The 16868-nt window shown below is 36.6% G+C and overlaps 2 protein-coding genes across 8 annotated transcripts in view; one reads left to right on the plus strand and one right to left on the minus strand.

The window, feature by feature from the left end:
- Positions 1–16868, plus strand: part of EXOC1 (exocyst complex component 1) — a 204396-nt gene that overhangs the window by 36324 nt on the left and 151204 nt on the right. The gene's annotated exons all lie outside the window — the stretch shown is intronic.
- CLOCK (clock circadian regulator) overlaps positions 1–16868 on the minus strand; it is a 60499-nt gene that overhangs the window by 6294 nt on the left and 37337 nt on the right. For 6 of the 7 annotated variants that reach the window (XM_068186749.1, XM_068186752.1, XM_068186747.1 and 3 more), the window contains 12 exons: positions 16176–16267; positions 14756–14845; positions 13341–13461; positions 11841–11954; positions 9273–9391; positions 5498–5580; positions 5170–5276; positions 4579–4726; positions 4291–4366; positions 3253–3394; positions 2780–2880; positions 1811–1900 (listed from right to left, as the gene is read on the minus strand). In XM_068186749.1, the coding sequence (XP_068042850.1) occupies positions 1811–1900; positions 2780–2880; positions 3253–3394; positions 4291–4366; positions 4579–4726; positions 5170–5276; positions 5498–5580; positions 9273–9391; positions 11841–11954; positions 13341–13461; positions 14756–14845; positions 16176–16267 (1283 nt within the window). Of the gene's footprint in view, positions 1–1810; positions 1901–2779; positions 2881–3252; positions 3395–4290; positions 4367–4578; positions 4727–5169; positions 5277–5497; positions 5581–9272; positions 9392–11840; positions 11955–13340; positions 13462–14755; positions 14846–16175; positions 16271–16868 lie in introns of those variants that run through there. The other variant, XM_068186753.1, reaches the window with a different exon arrangement.

The following is a 16868-nucleotide window of genomic DNA, read 5'->3' on the forward strand; positions in this document are numbered from 1 at the left end:
TCTTTAAATTACTAATAAACTATAATATGAGGACCAATTCATGAGTATGAAAACATCACAGAATCAACATTTAATTGATGCATGAGAATTGGTGAACTAAATAAACTCCATAGCACAAGAAATTGACTGGTGTCCAAATCACAAGCATATATGTGTGTGTGTGTAGCCTTAGTAATTTACATGACACTGTAGATGTTAAAGCTCTCTCATGTTAAAAATTATAATTGTGCCAATTTAGGAAAAAAGATTCACCCAGATCTAAAACATACAAATAACTTGGGAATACCCTCAGTCACAAAAAGCTGAAGGCTGAGCCCACAGAGAAACTATTTGCCACTTCTGTTCTTCCTCAAACATCTGCTATAGGCCCCAAGTCAGTATGACCTTTTGATACCTATATCCCGCTCTTACTACACAGAAGCATTTCAGAGATCGAGCAGCCTTGTGTTATAAGCATATGCCTGAAAGCTGCCAGCCAAGCTGGTGGATTTTTAAATTCATGCCCTAAAATATTTTAGCTTTAACTGTTTTTATATGTACGTTGCTAATGCACGAGGCTGAAAACTCTATCCACACAAATAACAGGAAGAAAAAAATAAAGCGAAAGTGTCGAACTACAGAATAATTTGGCACCAAATGACTCAATTTCTAAATGAGAAATTACCATTATGTTCAGAATATAGAAGCAGAGAATTGTTTAAGATGGAAAAGACCTCCAAAATCATCAAGGATTGCCACTAACCTAGCACTGCCAAGTCCAACAATAAATCATGTCCCTAAATGCCACATCTACATGGCTTTTAAATACCCTCCCTGGTCAGCCTGTGCCCATCACTTGAAGCCTGTTCCAATGACTGGCAACCCTTTCTGTAAAGAAATTTTTCCTCATATACAATCTAAACCTTCCCTGGTGCAACTCAAGACCATTTCCTCTCACTCTGTCCCTGTTACCAGGGAGAACAGACCAACACTCGGCTCACTACAAGCTCCTTTCCTTGGGTCTCCCCTGAGCCTTTTCTCCAGGCTAAATGACCCCAGCTCCCTCAGCCACTCCTTGTCTGATTCATGTTCCAGACCCTTCACCAGCTCCACTGCTCTTCTATGGACTTGCTCCAGCCCCTCAATGTCCTTCTTGCAGAGAGGGGCTTAAAACTGAACGCAGCACTTGAGGTGCAGCCTCACCAGTGCCGGGCACAGGGGGACAATCACTGCCCTGGTCCTGCTGGCCACACTATTGCTGATACAGACCAGGGTGCCACTGGCCTTCTTGGCCACCTGGGCACAGCTGGCTCGTGTTCAGCCCCTGTCACCAGCCACCCCAGGTCCTTTTCTGCTGGGCACCGTTCCAGCCGCTCTTCCCCCAGCCTGGAGTGCTGCTGGGGGTTGTTGTGACCCAAGTTCAGGACCTGGCACTTGGCCTTGTTGAACCTCAGCCTGTCAATCCAGCCTGTCCAGATCCCTCTGCAGAGCCTTCCTGCCCTCCAGCAGATCAACACTCTCACCCAACTGGGTGTCATCTGCAAACTCCCTGATGGTGACCTCAATCCCTTTGTCCATCTCATCAGTAAATACATTAAACTGGACCGGCCCCAGTTCTGAGCCCTCTGGAACCCCACTAGTGACCAGCTGCCAGGTGGATGTAACTCCATTCACCACCACTCTCTGGGCCTGGCCATCCAAGCTGTTTTTCTCTCAGTGAACAGTGCATCCACCCAAGCCACAGGGAGCCCATTACTCCAGGAGAATGCTGTTCTCTAGGAGAATAAGACTGTTTAAAAAATAATAAACAATCAATCTAGTTAATCCATACCTGAGTCATTCCAGACTGGAGCTGTAAATTTGCAGGCTGAGATATTGCTGGCTGTGTTACTGGTTGTCCAAGAGACTGTGAGCTTAAAGACTAGGATTAAAAAAATTGTTCCATAATCATAAGAGAATGAACTTCATACTTGACATGAAGCATTTCTTTAAAGAGTCAAAATCAAAACAGCATCATATGAACATATAATAAAGAAACTAGTAAACTGTTTCCTGAAATATCTAACCTTAATTATTAGAGAATTAAGAAAACAAAAGCAATTGATTATCTACATAATATATACATAATTTTTCCACTGCTAAAAATATATATAAGCAGTAGGTATAAAACAGAAATTAGGACTGTAAGTATTTCAGAAGTCTTAATTTCAACAAGTTTGGAGGTTGACACCTTTGATTTGTTCTTACACTAATGATTTTTAGAAATACATATTTTAATAAGCATTCTGTTTATGAAGTGAATGTATTAGTTCAACATGAAAATGAGCACCAAGCATATGAGGCATGACAATTTCTCATACTACCAAGAATTCAGAAAGGGTATGGAAGATTCCCTAATATTCTTAGTCATAAGTTTGTATCAGTTGTCTATAGGGACACACACAGCATTACACTGGCAATTTTACATACATACATATATATGTGTGTGTGTGTTTGTATATTAAAAATCTAGAATCACAGAAAGAAGTTCTGTTTGAGTGAAAGCAGAGATTCATTCATATTCTTTCAAATCCTAATGACAAAACCTAAATACATATATGCTTAATTATTGTATTCCTTCAAAATCTAGTATACCAAAGTTGCATACTGATGATGCAATTCTAAGAGATGTATTCCAAGAGAAACTGTTAAAGTTTAAACTATGTTTTTAGAAGAAATAAAACAAAGCTTATATGGATTTAAGAATAGCTTTTCAAGGTGAACTCCACTGTTTAAGTACAATATTCTTCTCTGAAGTTACCTGACTGCTCAGAGATGATCTTCTTTGTGCAGTCTTTTCATGACCAGATAAGCCTTGCCTTGGAGGAGTGCTAGTGTCCACTGTCATTTTAGTTGGTGTTGCTGACAATGTTGAGAGTTAGAACAGAAAGAAACATCTTAGTTTTTATCTCAATTCTGTAATGCAATAATCTAATTAAAGGAAGCTTTAATTAATAAAAAAAACTATAAAGGTTTGGACTCTTTTTCCCCTGACTACCCACCAGTAGTGCAATCTGATGGATTGAAATAGGGTGTACTAGTGTCTCATGTTGTACTCTAGAAGTAAAGGTCTTTTTCAGAGTAGTCTGCAGATCTCTGAACCATCATAAAGAGTATTTTCACCTGCACACTTCTCATGAAATGATTATTAACTGCCAGTTATGCATTTAATAGAACTAAGTAGAGAAAGCCCTCATTAGGAAAGCAATTCTGTTTTCAGTAGTTGGTGCTTACATGAATGATCCGATACTGCAGTATGTGAAGATTTTCTTGAACTCCTGGAGGAAGCAGAAGGTGTGGGGCTGGTATCAAACCTTTCCAGTGCTTCTTTGAGACTCACTGTGTTTATGTGATTGTCAGACCCAGAGTCCTGACTCTGAAGAGACACACATAAACAACAATTATTTATTTAATCCAGCACACAATGCATATTTCTGTTAGAAAATATCTCAGACCTTTTTGTTTCTAATCAACCCCCTTACACAGGTGACCTTGCAGAAGTAGTGGCCTGTTTGATGGCTGTAAGCTCTGTTTCCATTTGAGGCTTTTACCCTTGGAAACTAAAGCTATATAATCCTAGAGAACTAAATGCATGCAGATTTAGGCCACAAACTGACTACTGAGCTGAGCTCCTTCTGTAGCCACTCAATTCACTCTGAACAACACTGTAGTGAGTCAACTGCTTGTTCTTTTGAGAAAGGATGAGTTCATCACATTAGGAGTACTGACAGATGAAACTTGCGAAACTGCCAAAGGAAAACATTTCTGAACTGTCAGACTACATGTAACATGTCAGATCATCTCCACAAGCTGAAAAAACTCATTGCACTTCCAAGGACATTAATTCAAAATTAATTCTGTATACTTATAGGAAGTTAGACAGAGTCACACAATTAAACAGCTTCTGTTTTCCTATTGTGAATTTCTTGTTGGTGTGCTGACCTTGGTTTTTCAGATTATGGGTAATTCCAGTCAGAGACCATTTATTTAGGAATCTAATGCTGCAGAAATCAGATCTTAATAAAAACTTACAAGTGTTATAACTATTATAACTACATGCACATTAATTCCTGAAAAGAGAAGGGTGTTATAGGTATAGTTAAACACTCTTTCTAAACTTCTTTATCATTTTCAATAGTCACATTATTTAGAGATCAAATAATTACTTTATTTGGGGACAAATTGGACAAAAGCCTTTTTGGTGTTGTATATTTGCTTGTGTATTATTTTTAGTATGTGAAGATGTAAAATAAAATTATATAAAATACTCACTTTATCTGCTGTTATCTCTGGGAGAGATTCCTCAATACCAAGTTCTCGTCGTCTTTCTGCTCTCACTTCTGCATAACTAGAAGAACAAACCAAGGATGACTACTATATTGTGGAATGATTTAGAAAATACGACTCAAAACCAAACTCCTCAAAACCATCTTGCTTATAAAGTATCTCAAGAAGTTTTCTAGTGATTCTTCACACTGCTATCATTTCTCTAGCTCCAAAAGACCATCAAGAGAGCTCCCATACTTTAGGACTGGGAGGATGCTTTAAAAAGCAACCTACCTTACAACAGTGTGCGTACAGACAATAAACTCTGGCCTGGAATTCCACTGGTGATACGTGATATAGTAATGAGTTTGCAGCCAAATCCATTGTTGTCCCTTCGTAAGGAATCTGTAGTAACATGACTTCCCTTTCCCATATTGCATTACTGTAAAGATGAAGAATAAAGTTTACGGTCTTGCCAGATTGTAAATACTCCAATTACATAAAAAGAATATTATTTCCCAGGTTCATATAGCCCAAACCCATGTCTAAATCCAGTATTAAGTTAATGACCAAAATCAGGTTTTAAAATTTTCCACCAGCTTTATTCAACATTATAAAGCCTTTTAAATGCCATTGGAAGAACTGGAAAAGTATTAGTCATAGAGCTGTGCACTTCAATTTACCACAATGAAACCCCAGAACTGTAAGATAAAGTTAAATCTGTTTTGTAGTTCTGTATCGGAAGAAAAAAATATATGGAACAGCAGTATAATAAAGTCAAACGAATGGGAGTAAAGACACTTCACTCAAAATATCACAAAATTTCACCAGAACAGTTGTTCAGTTTAAAAAATTTGCTCATTTTAGTGACTTAGTAATACTCACAATGCTCATGACATTTTGCCAGATTATCCAGATCATCTACATGATAATAATCATAGCCTGATGTCCCCAAAACTTCAAATGGAAGATAACCTATTATCGGAGGTGCCCTAATTAATAAAGAAATCAATGTTATTTTCACACACATGAAGGAATCTCAAACAAATCAGAATTCATTATATAAGCTTTCTTGTTTACAGTATATGTTCCAAAGAAAATTTAAAAATTAAACCCAACACAAGCTATAGCAGTTAATGCAGATTAGTGAACTCAATACTACAGTCACCACTGTGATTCAGCTGCTATTGCTACTACACAGAAGGAATTGCACCTGTGATCCAAGAATAGGAACTTCCATTCTAAGCTGTGTCTAGATGTGAACTCTTCGTTGGGTTCTTCAACAGTGCACATTTCCTAAAAAGGAAAAAAATAGGAATCTCTTAAAACTGCTCTATTCCAGTACCTAAGCTCTTTCAAAATTCAGACATACCTAAAGTTAGTAGATTATAACCACAATAGTTATATTGTTATTTTAGACAGCTTCATTGGTTTTGCTTGTTTAGACGCACAGTACTGAGGTAGAATCTTATCTGAATCTAATCTCAACTGTGTCAAGCTGATGCTTGGTTGATTTAAATGGACTAACCATGTCATGAGATTAAACACAAATGCAGTATCTACACACACACAGTACTACAAGCAGAAATCCATAGTTCCTGCAGTTACGCTTCTAAATTGTAACACGCAAAAGGAGAGATGAAACATTCCCACCAGTCTGATTATAGTCTGTATTTATAATGGGTAAAACCCAACTTTAGTAAGATGGTCACATTACTCTGAGTTTAGGAATATGATTCTTCCCTTTAGTGAACACAAAGTACTCTAAATCTCTTTGAGTGCACAGACATGTACCCCAAATAACTCACTATTCTTATGTTTAGAACTCATGAAAAGTAAGAGAAAGGCTGTATTTTCATTACAACAAAATCTTAAGGTATTCTGCACATAATTCTAAATGTATTCCACTCAAATGTATTCAGAGCATTATTCAGTCAACTTCTACTGTCCCCTTCAAGAAAGGTGAAGATGCCCCACTGAGTATTGTGCCTCGTGCAGAGACAGTCACAACACCACACACCCCAAGCCAGCCAACTCTTTCGCAAATTCCTCTAGTAGTGCCTTACAAGAAGGAAGATGGATGATAGAATACATGCATACAAATACACCCCTCAAAGAATTACATTAAAATTAAGAGATAGGTAAATAGCTCTTTTTTGGACACCTGCACACATTTGTCATTTGTAGGAGCTTGCAATGGTATTCCCAGCGCCAGGAACACACTGGAATCTACTGATGATCAGGTACAACACCTTCCTAAAGACTGCAATGTGGAAGCTGCTGCTACACTGGCAGAATACTCACAGGACGTGTGGACAGGCAAGCACACTGCTGCCCTGCAAACATCTGTAACTAAAGCAGTCCTGCAGAAAAATACAGTAGAAGACCAACAGTGGGGCCACTTTTCATTCTTTCAGGTTATAATCCAAAGAGTTTAATTGCATACTTTACAGTTTTTTAAACAGATCTAAGTTTTCTTGCTATAAAAGGAAAAAGTGACCATACCTAGGCAATGTTTTTTCCTCACAATCAGACAATGCCTTAGAAAATGATGGAATGATGGATGAATTACATGAAGGCAATGAACTAAACAACTCTGGGCACAAATTTATGACTGTTGATGTGAACTCTAGTCAGCAAGACTTAAGCTTCAAACCTGAAACTATCCCTAGAACCCAAAGCTCATCTACTTTTCTAAAATTACAGCATTTAATAAAGCACCACTCAAAGTAAGAGAAATGACAGAGCCAGAGTATATCCTTGAGATATACTTTTGATTTGTTGCTTCTTTTGATCTAAATATTTTGGCACAAGTCAAAACAAAAGTAAAAATCACTGAAGTGCAGGCAGTAAAACCACAGTAAAAACATAATGGTTAGAGAGGAAATGGCAGCAGGTTAGTATCCAATTACTCAATGCATTTATATTAATGATTTGCAGATATTCCACTGTGAAATACCCCTGGGCAGAAGCCAGCTTGTTCAACAAGGCGTCTTGTTGAAGTGGTCAACAAGGCATCTAGAAAAGAAAGGACTTTCATTTGTAACAAAAAGTATTCTGGTAAAATCCTTCTGGCTGGATTAATCCTGCCTTCTTGATAGGATGCAATCATCAACTAACCAAAATGCAAGACAAATATTTTAAAGAATGTGTACAACCAAATGCCTTCACTAGGGAGCAGAATTTGTGACATGTTTTGTTGCAGAAGTGGTAGAGTCATAGGCATAAAATAAAAACGTGAACTTTAAAGGTGCAAAAAGCATTGCATATCCTGAGAAATTACATTTGAGAAAAAAAAAATCCAGAACCATATACCAACTGAAAGAAAGAGAGTAAGTGACAGATGAGCAGGAATGTTCCACCTTAAATAAGGCAAGTATTGAAACACACCTCTCCTTACTGGCTGCATCATACATTTGTTAGTGAAGTTACTGGCATCACAAAATTCCTGACATACACCCATTTGTTAAAGTCTAGTTAATGCCAGCCCCAAAACCAACAGAAGGTATCAAGTCTTTAATGTAAGCCTTCTTCAAAAGATTTCCCAAATAAACAGCATCAGTTGAAAGTCTCAGGAGGATCTGAAAAATTTTGTAACATGGAAGCTTCCTTGGGCTTTAAGGGCTCAGGGGTTCAAGTACAGGAATGAGACTTTGGCCAGAGTTTAATCTCTAAGGCTTTAGCCTGCAGGAGACTGAGACACTTGAAGATCATAAATGGATGTTCCTCAGCCTTCAGAAGTAGGGAACACAGAAGTTTTACTAAGAACAGTCACACTTTAAAAGACAAGAGCAATTGTAAATGTCAGGTTGGTCTTTTTTTCCACAATTATTTCATGAAGCAAAAATCCCACATATAACATATCTACCAACTGGAGGCATAACAAGAAGAATAATTTTTAGACCTGCATGGGAAGAAAAGTGTCACATGGAAGATTTCCATAGCTTCAGAAAGAATAAACTTTCTCTGGCATACAGTCTGGAGAGACAAAATTCCTATTCAGCCTGACAGAACTGAAGAAGTTTATATGATTTCTCCACAGGCTCCCTACAATGCTTTTGAAGTGCAAAGTATATAAACCATGTCTTCAGAAGCTACCACCAACAGTCTTCACCTTAAGACATCAGTGCTTTAAACTTAAGAGGCAGAATGTTCAAATGTTCACAGTTCTTGTACTACAGACAGTAGTTTAACATAGGGCCACATACATTCCATGGCATTACTTTACAGCTGAATTGCAAAAATAAATGTTACACAGCAGACTATCCTAAACCTTGATTCATATATTTGTATGAAACATAGAATCAGAATCACAATCACAGACTATACTGTACTGTATCCTGAGTATTTATTTTGACTGGTTTTGGAAAGAAACAGGATTACACTTACTGAACTACAAGTATTACATGCATTCAATTCTAAACTTGGAAAGGCACCTTCCTATTGTACCTTAGCAGCTAAGCAAAATGTTAGGTTTAAACCACTGAGTTTCTGAATAACTGCACTGAAACAGAAGATTTCTATTACTTCAAACCCAACTCTTCATTACTGACAAGTAATGTAACCATTCATTAAGCCCTCCAAGATTTACTTGTGTCAAACTGCAGAAAGACCACCAGCAACAAAAAATTCACATCCAAGTTTCAACTGAAATCAATCATTTCTCCAGTGAAAGTGGAATCTCAAGTGTAATCTTCTGCATTGTTTAAGTTCATCTTGCTAAATTATATTCCTGTGGACTTCTTAGAAATTTATTTCTTACATATTTCTTTTATGTTACTATTTAAAATTAGTGTTCACTACAACTTTGTTTGATACTTTGCATAAACCTTTGCCTATCTGAAGTAAGAACAGACACTTTCAGTTTCATGTAACAGAATTCCTTATGGTTTTCACTAGTATTTTAAATGTAGTGTGCATTCTCTCTGAAGTTTTTCCATTCAGAGTCCATTTAAGAACGACATAAAAGTGACTTCATTTGTACATACCTTGATAAACTGAGGTGTAGCTAATCTAACTGTGGCTACAAAGCAAACTTTCTCTTCATATGAAGGCCGGTGTGATCTCTGAATAGTTCCTTCAAAACCATTGTGCGCTGAGCTGGGAACTGAGGGCAGACAGAAGACATGACAACACACATGACAATGTAAGTATGGAGGAAAACGGCAGCAATATCAGAAGATAAGTGGCCCAATATTTATCTGTGGTTTGCTTGTAAATTATCAGGCATTAAAAAAAGTGCTCCATATCTACACTTATATGCACAGGAATAGTACCACAGTAGTAGAAGTAGTTACATAGTAGTAATAGGAACACAACCATCAAGTAACTTTCTCAAAGAACTAAAACTACAGTTAATACGATATTATTGCTGACAAAGCATTTTTAAGGAACTACTAACAGTTCTAATCCTTGCTACCTGGTAAAAATGACTGGAGTACACTTTCTTCAAAAATATCTTCCCATCTTATCTTTTGTATCAAGTTTGGCTAATTTTTTTCTTTTGAACTCTGCAGTAAGTATTTATTTTCTAGACTTTCCATCACATTTAAGCAACACATGCTGACGACACACCGAGTAAAGGCACAATTATGGAAGTGAAAGAATCGGGATACTGAGCTGAGAACAAATTCCACTTATTGAATCATAAAGATGGAATCAAAAGGAGGCAAAGGCTGGACTAGACCTCGAAACAGATTAACCTTATCTTTCATTTCCAGCAGTTACCAATTTAATTTATATTTACTAAGGTCTAGAGACGGTAATTTCAAAACACCGTGAGGCTTTTTGAAGCCCAACTGGTTTCAATTCAGCTCTAGATTAGAACTCCTACTGAAGTTTCTTCATGCTGTTTCATCTTACAGTTTCTTGCTCTTTCCATCAGAAAGAAAATTGGCAGTTTCTTTCATTTCTATCTTAGCCTTTGTCCTTTGCTCTTCAGAGTTTATCTTGCCTTGTGCAAAGTGTGCAGTGGGATTATTTCATGTGATTTAGACTATATTTTAGAAAGGCTTTTGCATTTTCTCAGCTTGGTGGCTGGTCAAGGTGATTTGGTCCTGTTCAGTTTATATTCCACAGTAAGTCCTTTTCCTAAAGGACTGCTATGTAGCTGGCTACAACCATCCCTGTTCATATAGTTTGATATTCCTAAATATAGCAACTTGCATTTTTTCTTAGTCAATTTTTCTGGGTTTTTAGCCCAAAATAATTTATTTTCTAGATTTGGGGATGGATTCTTCTCTTGTTTTTAGTGGATTATTTCATAACTGCAAACTATGTTCCATTGTTCATAACATTAATGAAAATATTGATTGAATCCACAAGTTGTCAATTAAAATTGCACTTTGATGGTGAATACTGATAACCTTTCCAATCAGTTTTTGCAGCTACCCTCCAGCAATTTCAATTAACATGTGCTCTCTTTACACATTTTTGAGAATAGAATATAATAACAAAAACATATTTTAAAAGTCCATCATTCATTTGTGCTTTATCCTCTTATCCACACAGTATGTTGCTTTTTGGTAGATGAAGCTGAACTGATTTGATGCTGTTTCTACCAGAAAAACCCACAGTGGCTGCCATTCAATTCCCTGCTACCTTCCTGAAATCATATATAGTTTAATTATTTGTTGCAGAGTATTTCCAAATATTGACTTGCAACCAATAGGTGTGCAGTTTCCCAATTCCTCATTCCAAGACTAGCATGATATTTAGCCTTTTCAGGAATGTTTCTTGTCTCTACTACAATATTACATAACTGCATTTGCATTAAGACTCAAACTCTTCCCATTTTGTGAGAGAAACACTGGTATCAGATAAAAAACCCCACAGATTTATTTACAACATACTGGTTTTCATAATATTTTTGGGTGAGCTTTCTCAGAATCTACTTCTGATCACACTGCAGAACCCCCTTGGACAAATAAACAGGCTTCTCAAGTAAATAGTCAGCACAGCCTGGCCAAACAGATTAGAGAAGCAGTACAGAGAAAGAATATTATACATAGCTAATAAAAATAATTTCAATGGACAGGAGTAGGAGCTCAATGCGGAAAATGATACGGGCCACCCACTCATCTGAGTGGTAATTCCTGTCAAGTGAAAGTACAGAACTGAAATGGGGGGAAAATCTACATTTTCCTTCCCAGTTGCCTGTGTAATGATAACTGCAGGTACTCAGTACCACTAATCTTCAAGTTAGTCACCTGCTTAAATATGGCTTATGCTGAACTAAATTCAGGCTCCTCACATTAAAGCATTTGCTTAAATTTCTCTTATATTCTTTAAAACAATGTTTTACAAAATATCAGTTTTCTTTAATTTAATGCATTAAGCATAATTACTACATTTTGCATTCAAATACACAGACCTGTAATGTGTGATAGGCAGTTTTTATCTTTTCCATTACACCAATATAGAAGTGATAAAATTGCTTCAAGATCTTCTTTTCAAAGCCTGATTTTAGTTCACCTACATTTTGCACCATGGCCCCAAGCCAGTTTAGCTGTGGAGCTGCCTACATATTCAATTCCAACACTGCTGAAATTACTTACCATGATTCAAACACTTGAAATTTCCTATAAATTTTACGTATTCGTATGTAGGTTGCTCTTTTGGGTCTATTGTTCCTCGCAGCATATGGCAACAGAATTCTAGCTGATTTTTTGCTAGAAAAAGAAATAAACAAAGTAATAGGCTGTCTGCTTGATGAAGCACACGTGAAACATGAAATGAAAAGCAGGAATAATTAAGCTGAATACAATTGAGGTACTGTAAGTGTAGTGATTACAGCTGGCTACAGTGATGCCTTGGAGTGGCTACCTAGAACGGAGGCTAGACAAGATTAAGAGAATAAAGTGGGTATTTATTAAAGGCCTTCAAAAAGGTACACCCAAATTCACTTTTCTTTACAATTTTTGGGGCCTGACACTGTAGGGTGTCCTTGAATCTTAGGCCTAGAGGGATTGTTTTGTCTGACCAACAGTTAGCTAAACTTTATATGGAGTTTAGAGTTATGCACTAGTGCAGTACAGGATTTGAAAAGTATAAAGGGTAAAATCATAAGGCATCAACAGTGTCTGCTTTTAACCAGCATGACAGTAACTAACCTAAAGAATTCCTTTAGATTTTGTGCACAAAGGGCTTGAATATTAGTGACATGAATAGCTGAACTTAAGTTCACTGAAGCACATGCTCCCAAACTCCATCAGGTTGCTATGTATTTATACTTGCCAACTGCTAAAACTGTCTAAATAGAAGCTCTATAAACAAAATGAACATTTCTGACACACAGGAAATTGGTAGACTGAAAGGCTACCTAATGTTGAAAATTCTACTCTAGAGCAAGGGCGACACAAAGTAACACCTCTGTTCTTCAGGGCTGAAATATATGTCTTAAATAACACTGGGAAAACTTGTTTCATTCCAAGCAGATCATGTTCAATTCCAAGTAGATAGTTTTAACACAACTACTGCACTGGTTTTACCTGGAATAGGGTTAATTTTCTCCATAGCAGCTCACAGAATGCTCTGTTTTGGATTTTGACTAGAACAGTGCTGCTAGGACAGGAATGTGCCTGTTACTGCTCAGAAGCACTTCCACAGGGCAAAGGCCTTCTCTTTATCTCCCTCTGCCCCACGGGTGGGAAGGCTGGGGGTGCACCAGCAGCTGGGAGGGGACACAGCAGGGAGAGCTGAACTAAGGGATATTCCACACTGTAAGGCACTGTGCTCAGAAATAAAAGCTGGGGAAAGGAAGAAGGGGGAGACCTCTGGGTTGATGGCATTTGTCTTCCCAAGTAATTATCATACATGACATAGCCATGCTTTCCTAGAGACGGCTGAACAACTGCCTACTGACCGGACGGAGCAAACCAATTCCTTCTTTTGCTTTGCTTGTGCAGACAGCTCTTGACTTCACCTGCCTTTAGCACAACCCACAAGTTTGCTCACTTTTACTCTTCTGATTCCTTGCCCATCCAACTGAGAGGAGTGAGCGAGTGGCTGTACGGGGCTGAGCTGCCTACAGGGGTTAGCTCAAAATAACTACTTACATTTTAAGTATTCTGGTGTCAAGGAATCACTTTCCAGCAGATGAGAAGACAGTATTTTATAAATTTCTGAATGTTCCCCCTCTGGGATAAAATTAAATACACTCTGATCCACAAGATCAGACTGAAAGAAAAATATTTAGTAAGAATTAATTAAAGTTGTACAGTGTCACAAAGCCTACTATTTTAATGCAAAACAATTCCACAGTTCACTACTGACTAAACAAAGCCACCTGCTGGAATACATATTAATACTTTCCAAGAAAAAACCTCACTCTGATATGCCTGCCCCATGGGGAGTGGTAAATGAATTTCCTGCTTTGATTCATTTGTATACGTGTCTTTTGCTTTACCTATTAAATTGTCTTTATCTCAACCCATGAGTTTTCTCACTTTTACCCTTCCAGTTGCCTCCCCCATCCCACTGAGGGGTGATGAGTGAGCTGCTGGGTGAGGATGAGCTGCCAGTTACTGTGTTTTACAATCAGTTCCACAGCTATGTACACAAAACTGTGAAAAACAGAGATGGATGCAGCAAAACTGAACAACTATTACATGCATAAATGCATTTGATTAAGTATTCAAAAAAGAGGAATCATAAAATGTATGTTTAGAACTCATAATTCACACCTAAAAGCCAGAAACAAATGTGCCTCTGAGAACCTGGCAAATTCTACTAAAAGAAAAATAAAAATCACAATTACCTGCATATTTTTAAAAATTCTCAGACTGTTATCACGCATACCTTAAGAGAATTAATTTCATCTCTTACCACAGCAAGACAACTTGCCTTTAAAGAGAATTTGTCCTTCTCTTCTAGAAAAGCACTCAATTTAACTCATCAATTGCTTGCACTAAATAATTTGCCTCGCTTCAGAATAACATTATTCCAAGGTAACTTTAAAAACTAGAATGTTGCAGGTACTAGTGAGCTATGTCACCCAGATTAAAGGTAAGTGAATATGATAAACCCAGAAGTATATACTGAACTTAAAAAGCAGAGCCAGCAGCAACGTATTTATCAGCGTGCTTTGTTAAGAAAGAAGTAAAAAAGCAGTTAAAAAAATTCAATTATTTAGACCCTTCGTCATACTCTTCTGACTCATGCAGAGGCTGTCATCTCCCAAGGGTCTCCTGAAATCAACTGTGTTACTTCAGTTACACTGAAACTGGTGCTAGGCACTTCACAATCCTTTCTAATGGAGTGCTGACTGCATTCTGTATTTCCAAAGGAAATGTTTAATATAGAAGACAGACCAGTAGGAAGCAGTTATGGTGAAGAAAAAACAGAAACATTAAAACAAAGCATACATCTGTCCTACAACGCCAATAAGGCCAACAATTAATTAGTAGTCATATCAGAACACCAATCAACCACAGACAAACTGATATGTTACTGAAAGCATTTTGTTACTTACTGGCAAATGTTCAAGTAAGGGAGTTATACTTTCAGACACATATATTATATTTCCATCTGTCATAATTGCTAAAAAAAAACCATCAAGAGCCTGAAATTAAACATAACGGGCAGTTAAATAAAAAAGAAACAGAGCATACTAAAAAATTTAAGCTATATTCAATACAGAAAATAATACAGACCAATTTTACTATAGTTTATTACAGAAATGGGAATGCCTTTCCCTACTAAAAATCCTTAATCTTATTTTCACACTAAAAGCATTACAATTTCCATACTGTTCTGTTGTTAAATAATCTGTGGTTTCAGAAGCAAGTACATATATAGACAGCCACTGTTTTCCCCAACTCCCACTCTGCCTGCCTGCTATTTTTAATTCCACCATCATTTTACACATCAGAAAGCTCATAAAAACGAGCTAGAAACAAAAGCAAAAAGATGTGGGAAAACTATGATAAGAACAAGTAAAATAGCCAGCAAAATAAATGAATTTTAGTATTTAAAAATCTCAGTATTCCCAATCTCAAAGAAAGAAGCTTGCAGTGAGATTTTATTGAGACTTGAAACTTGTGAGATAAAGTTCTGACTGCCTTATCATCGACAGAACTCAAATTTCTTTCCTCTGAATACAACACAATGTTTCAGTTGAAAACTACCAACAAAAACATGACAGAACTGTATTACTAAACAGGAAATTTTAAAGCTCACATCTTAGGAAAAGCCTCTTATATCAGAGGATTTTTAAAAAAAATTTTTTTCAATACCAAAACCCAGAAGTTTTTTTGTATCTGTGCATCAAAGCAAAGGTTTAACTATGGAATGAAAATAAAAAAAATGTTTTTTAATTTGTGATATTTTTAACTATTATTAAAAATTGTTTCACTAACAAGACAAAATTTACTTATGATCATTTATAATGAAAAAAATAGCTTATACTTAAAGTTTCTTTCAGTAGTTTTGCAACTATTCATGTAATCTTCAGCAAAGTAATGCTCTCACACCAGTTTGGGAAAGCATGGCAAGTAAAGAAATTAATCACTTATTGCTCACAAGTTACATGGATATGTTATGACTTTTTCACAATTAGGATTTTACCTTATGCATATTAATTCTCTCTCTAGTACCTTCCTTATGTTGATAATTTAAAATATACACTAGGACAGTAAACACATTCATTTATGGACTTGCTCTGTTACTATGTTTATTTAATTGAAAATTTAGTTCAGAGAAAATCTGCTCTTCTGAAACAAAATTCTGAAACTCTGAATAGACAGGAATTTTGATAGTTTATCTTCATGAAAATAGACAGTTACAACCCAAATATGAAAATAAAAAGGTATGTCATCAAACTGAAAAATTTCATAATGGAACGACTCCTGGTGAGGAATTATTCTACTCCTAGAAAAACAGAAATAATATACCTCTAACATTAACTGTGTGAACTCTTCATTACTAAGGAATGTCGGTTTCCAGTCCTGTCGAATTTCACTGGCATCTGACTGTGCAGTAATTTCTACAATCAAACACATACACAGCATAAGGATTCATACTTCCAAAAGCCATTTTTTCCCCAGACTACATATACACAGTTAAGAGACAGCAGACAGTTCTGCAGTGTCCTCCGTTGTTCATTCATTACATATAGATATTGCTCCTTAAAAAGAAAATAAATGTCTTCTCCTGTGTCATTATTAAATTTATATTCTCTTTCCTTCAACCAGTTTGTGCTACACTCCTGCCAGGCTTCAAGGTAATACTGAAGTAATGGACTTAGATAATGAAAAAACACTGCTCTTTCCTCTGAGATTATAATAAAATGTTTTATTAAGAGTGTTGTTTACAAAGGTTTAGAAAGCCAAAATTCCTGACCTGTTTATGTAATTTAAATGACTAATGCTCAAGTATCTCGGCAAATCCTTGTCATTCTAATCCCTGCACAAAAAATTGTCATTGTCTTTTCTCCTCTTCCTGCTCTTTTCTGGTTACACTTAAAAAAGAGTAGTTCTTCAACAAAGTTTGTTAAATGCTGTTTTACACACTCCACTCGAACTCCTGCCTGTTACAAACACACACACAGATGAATTTGGACATAGATGAATCGTAAGCAGAGATTC

The sequence above is a fragment of the Anomalospiza imberbis genome, chromosome 4 (genome assembly GCF_031753505.1).
Source record: "Anomalospiza imberbis isolate Cuckoo-Finch-1a 21T00152 chromosome 4, ASM3175350v1, whole genome shotgun sequence".
NCBI lineage: Eukaryota > Metazoa > Chordata > Aves > Passeriformes > Viduidae > Anomalospiza > Anomalospiza imberbis.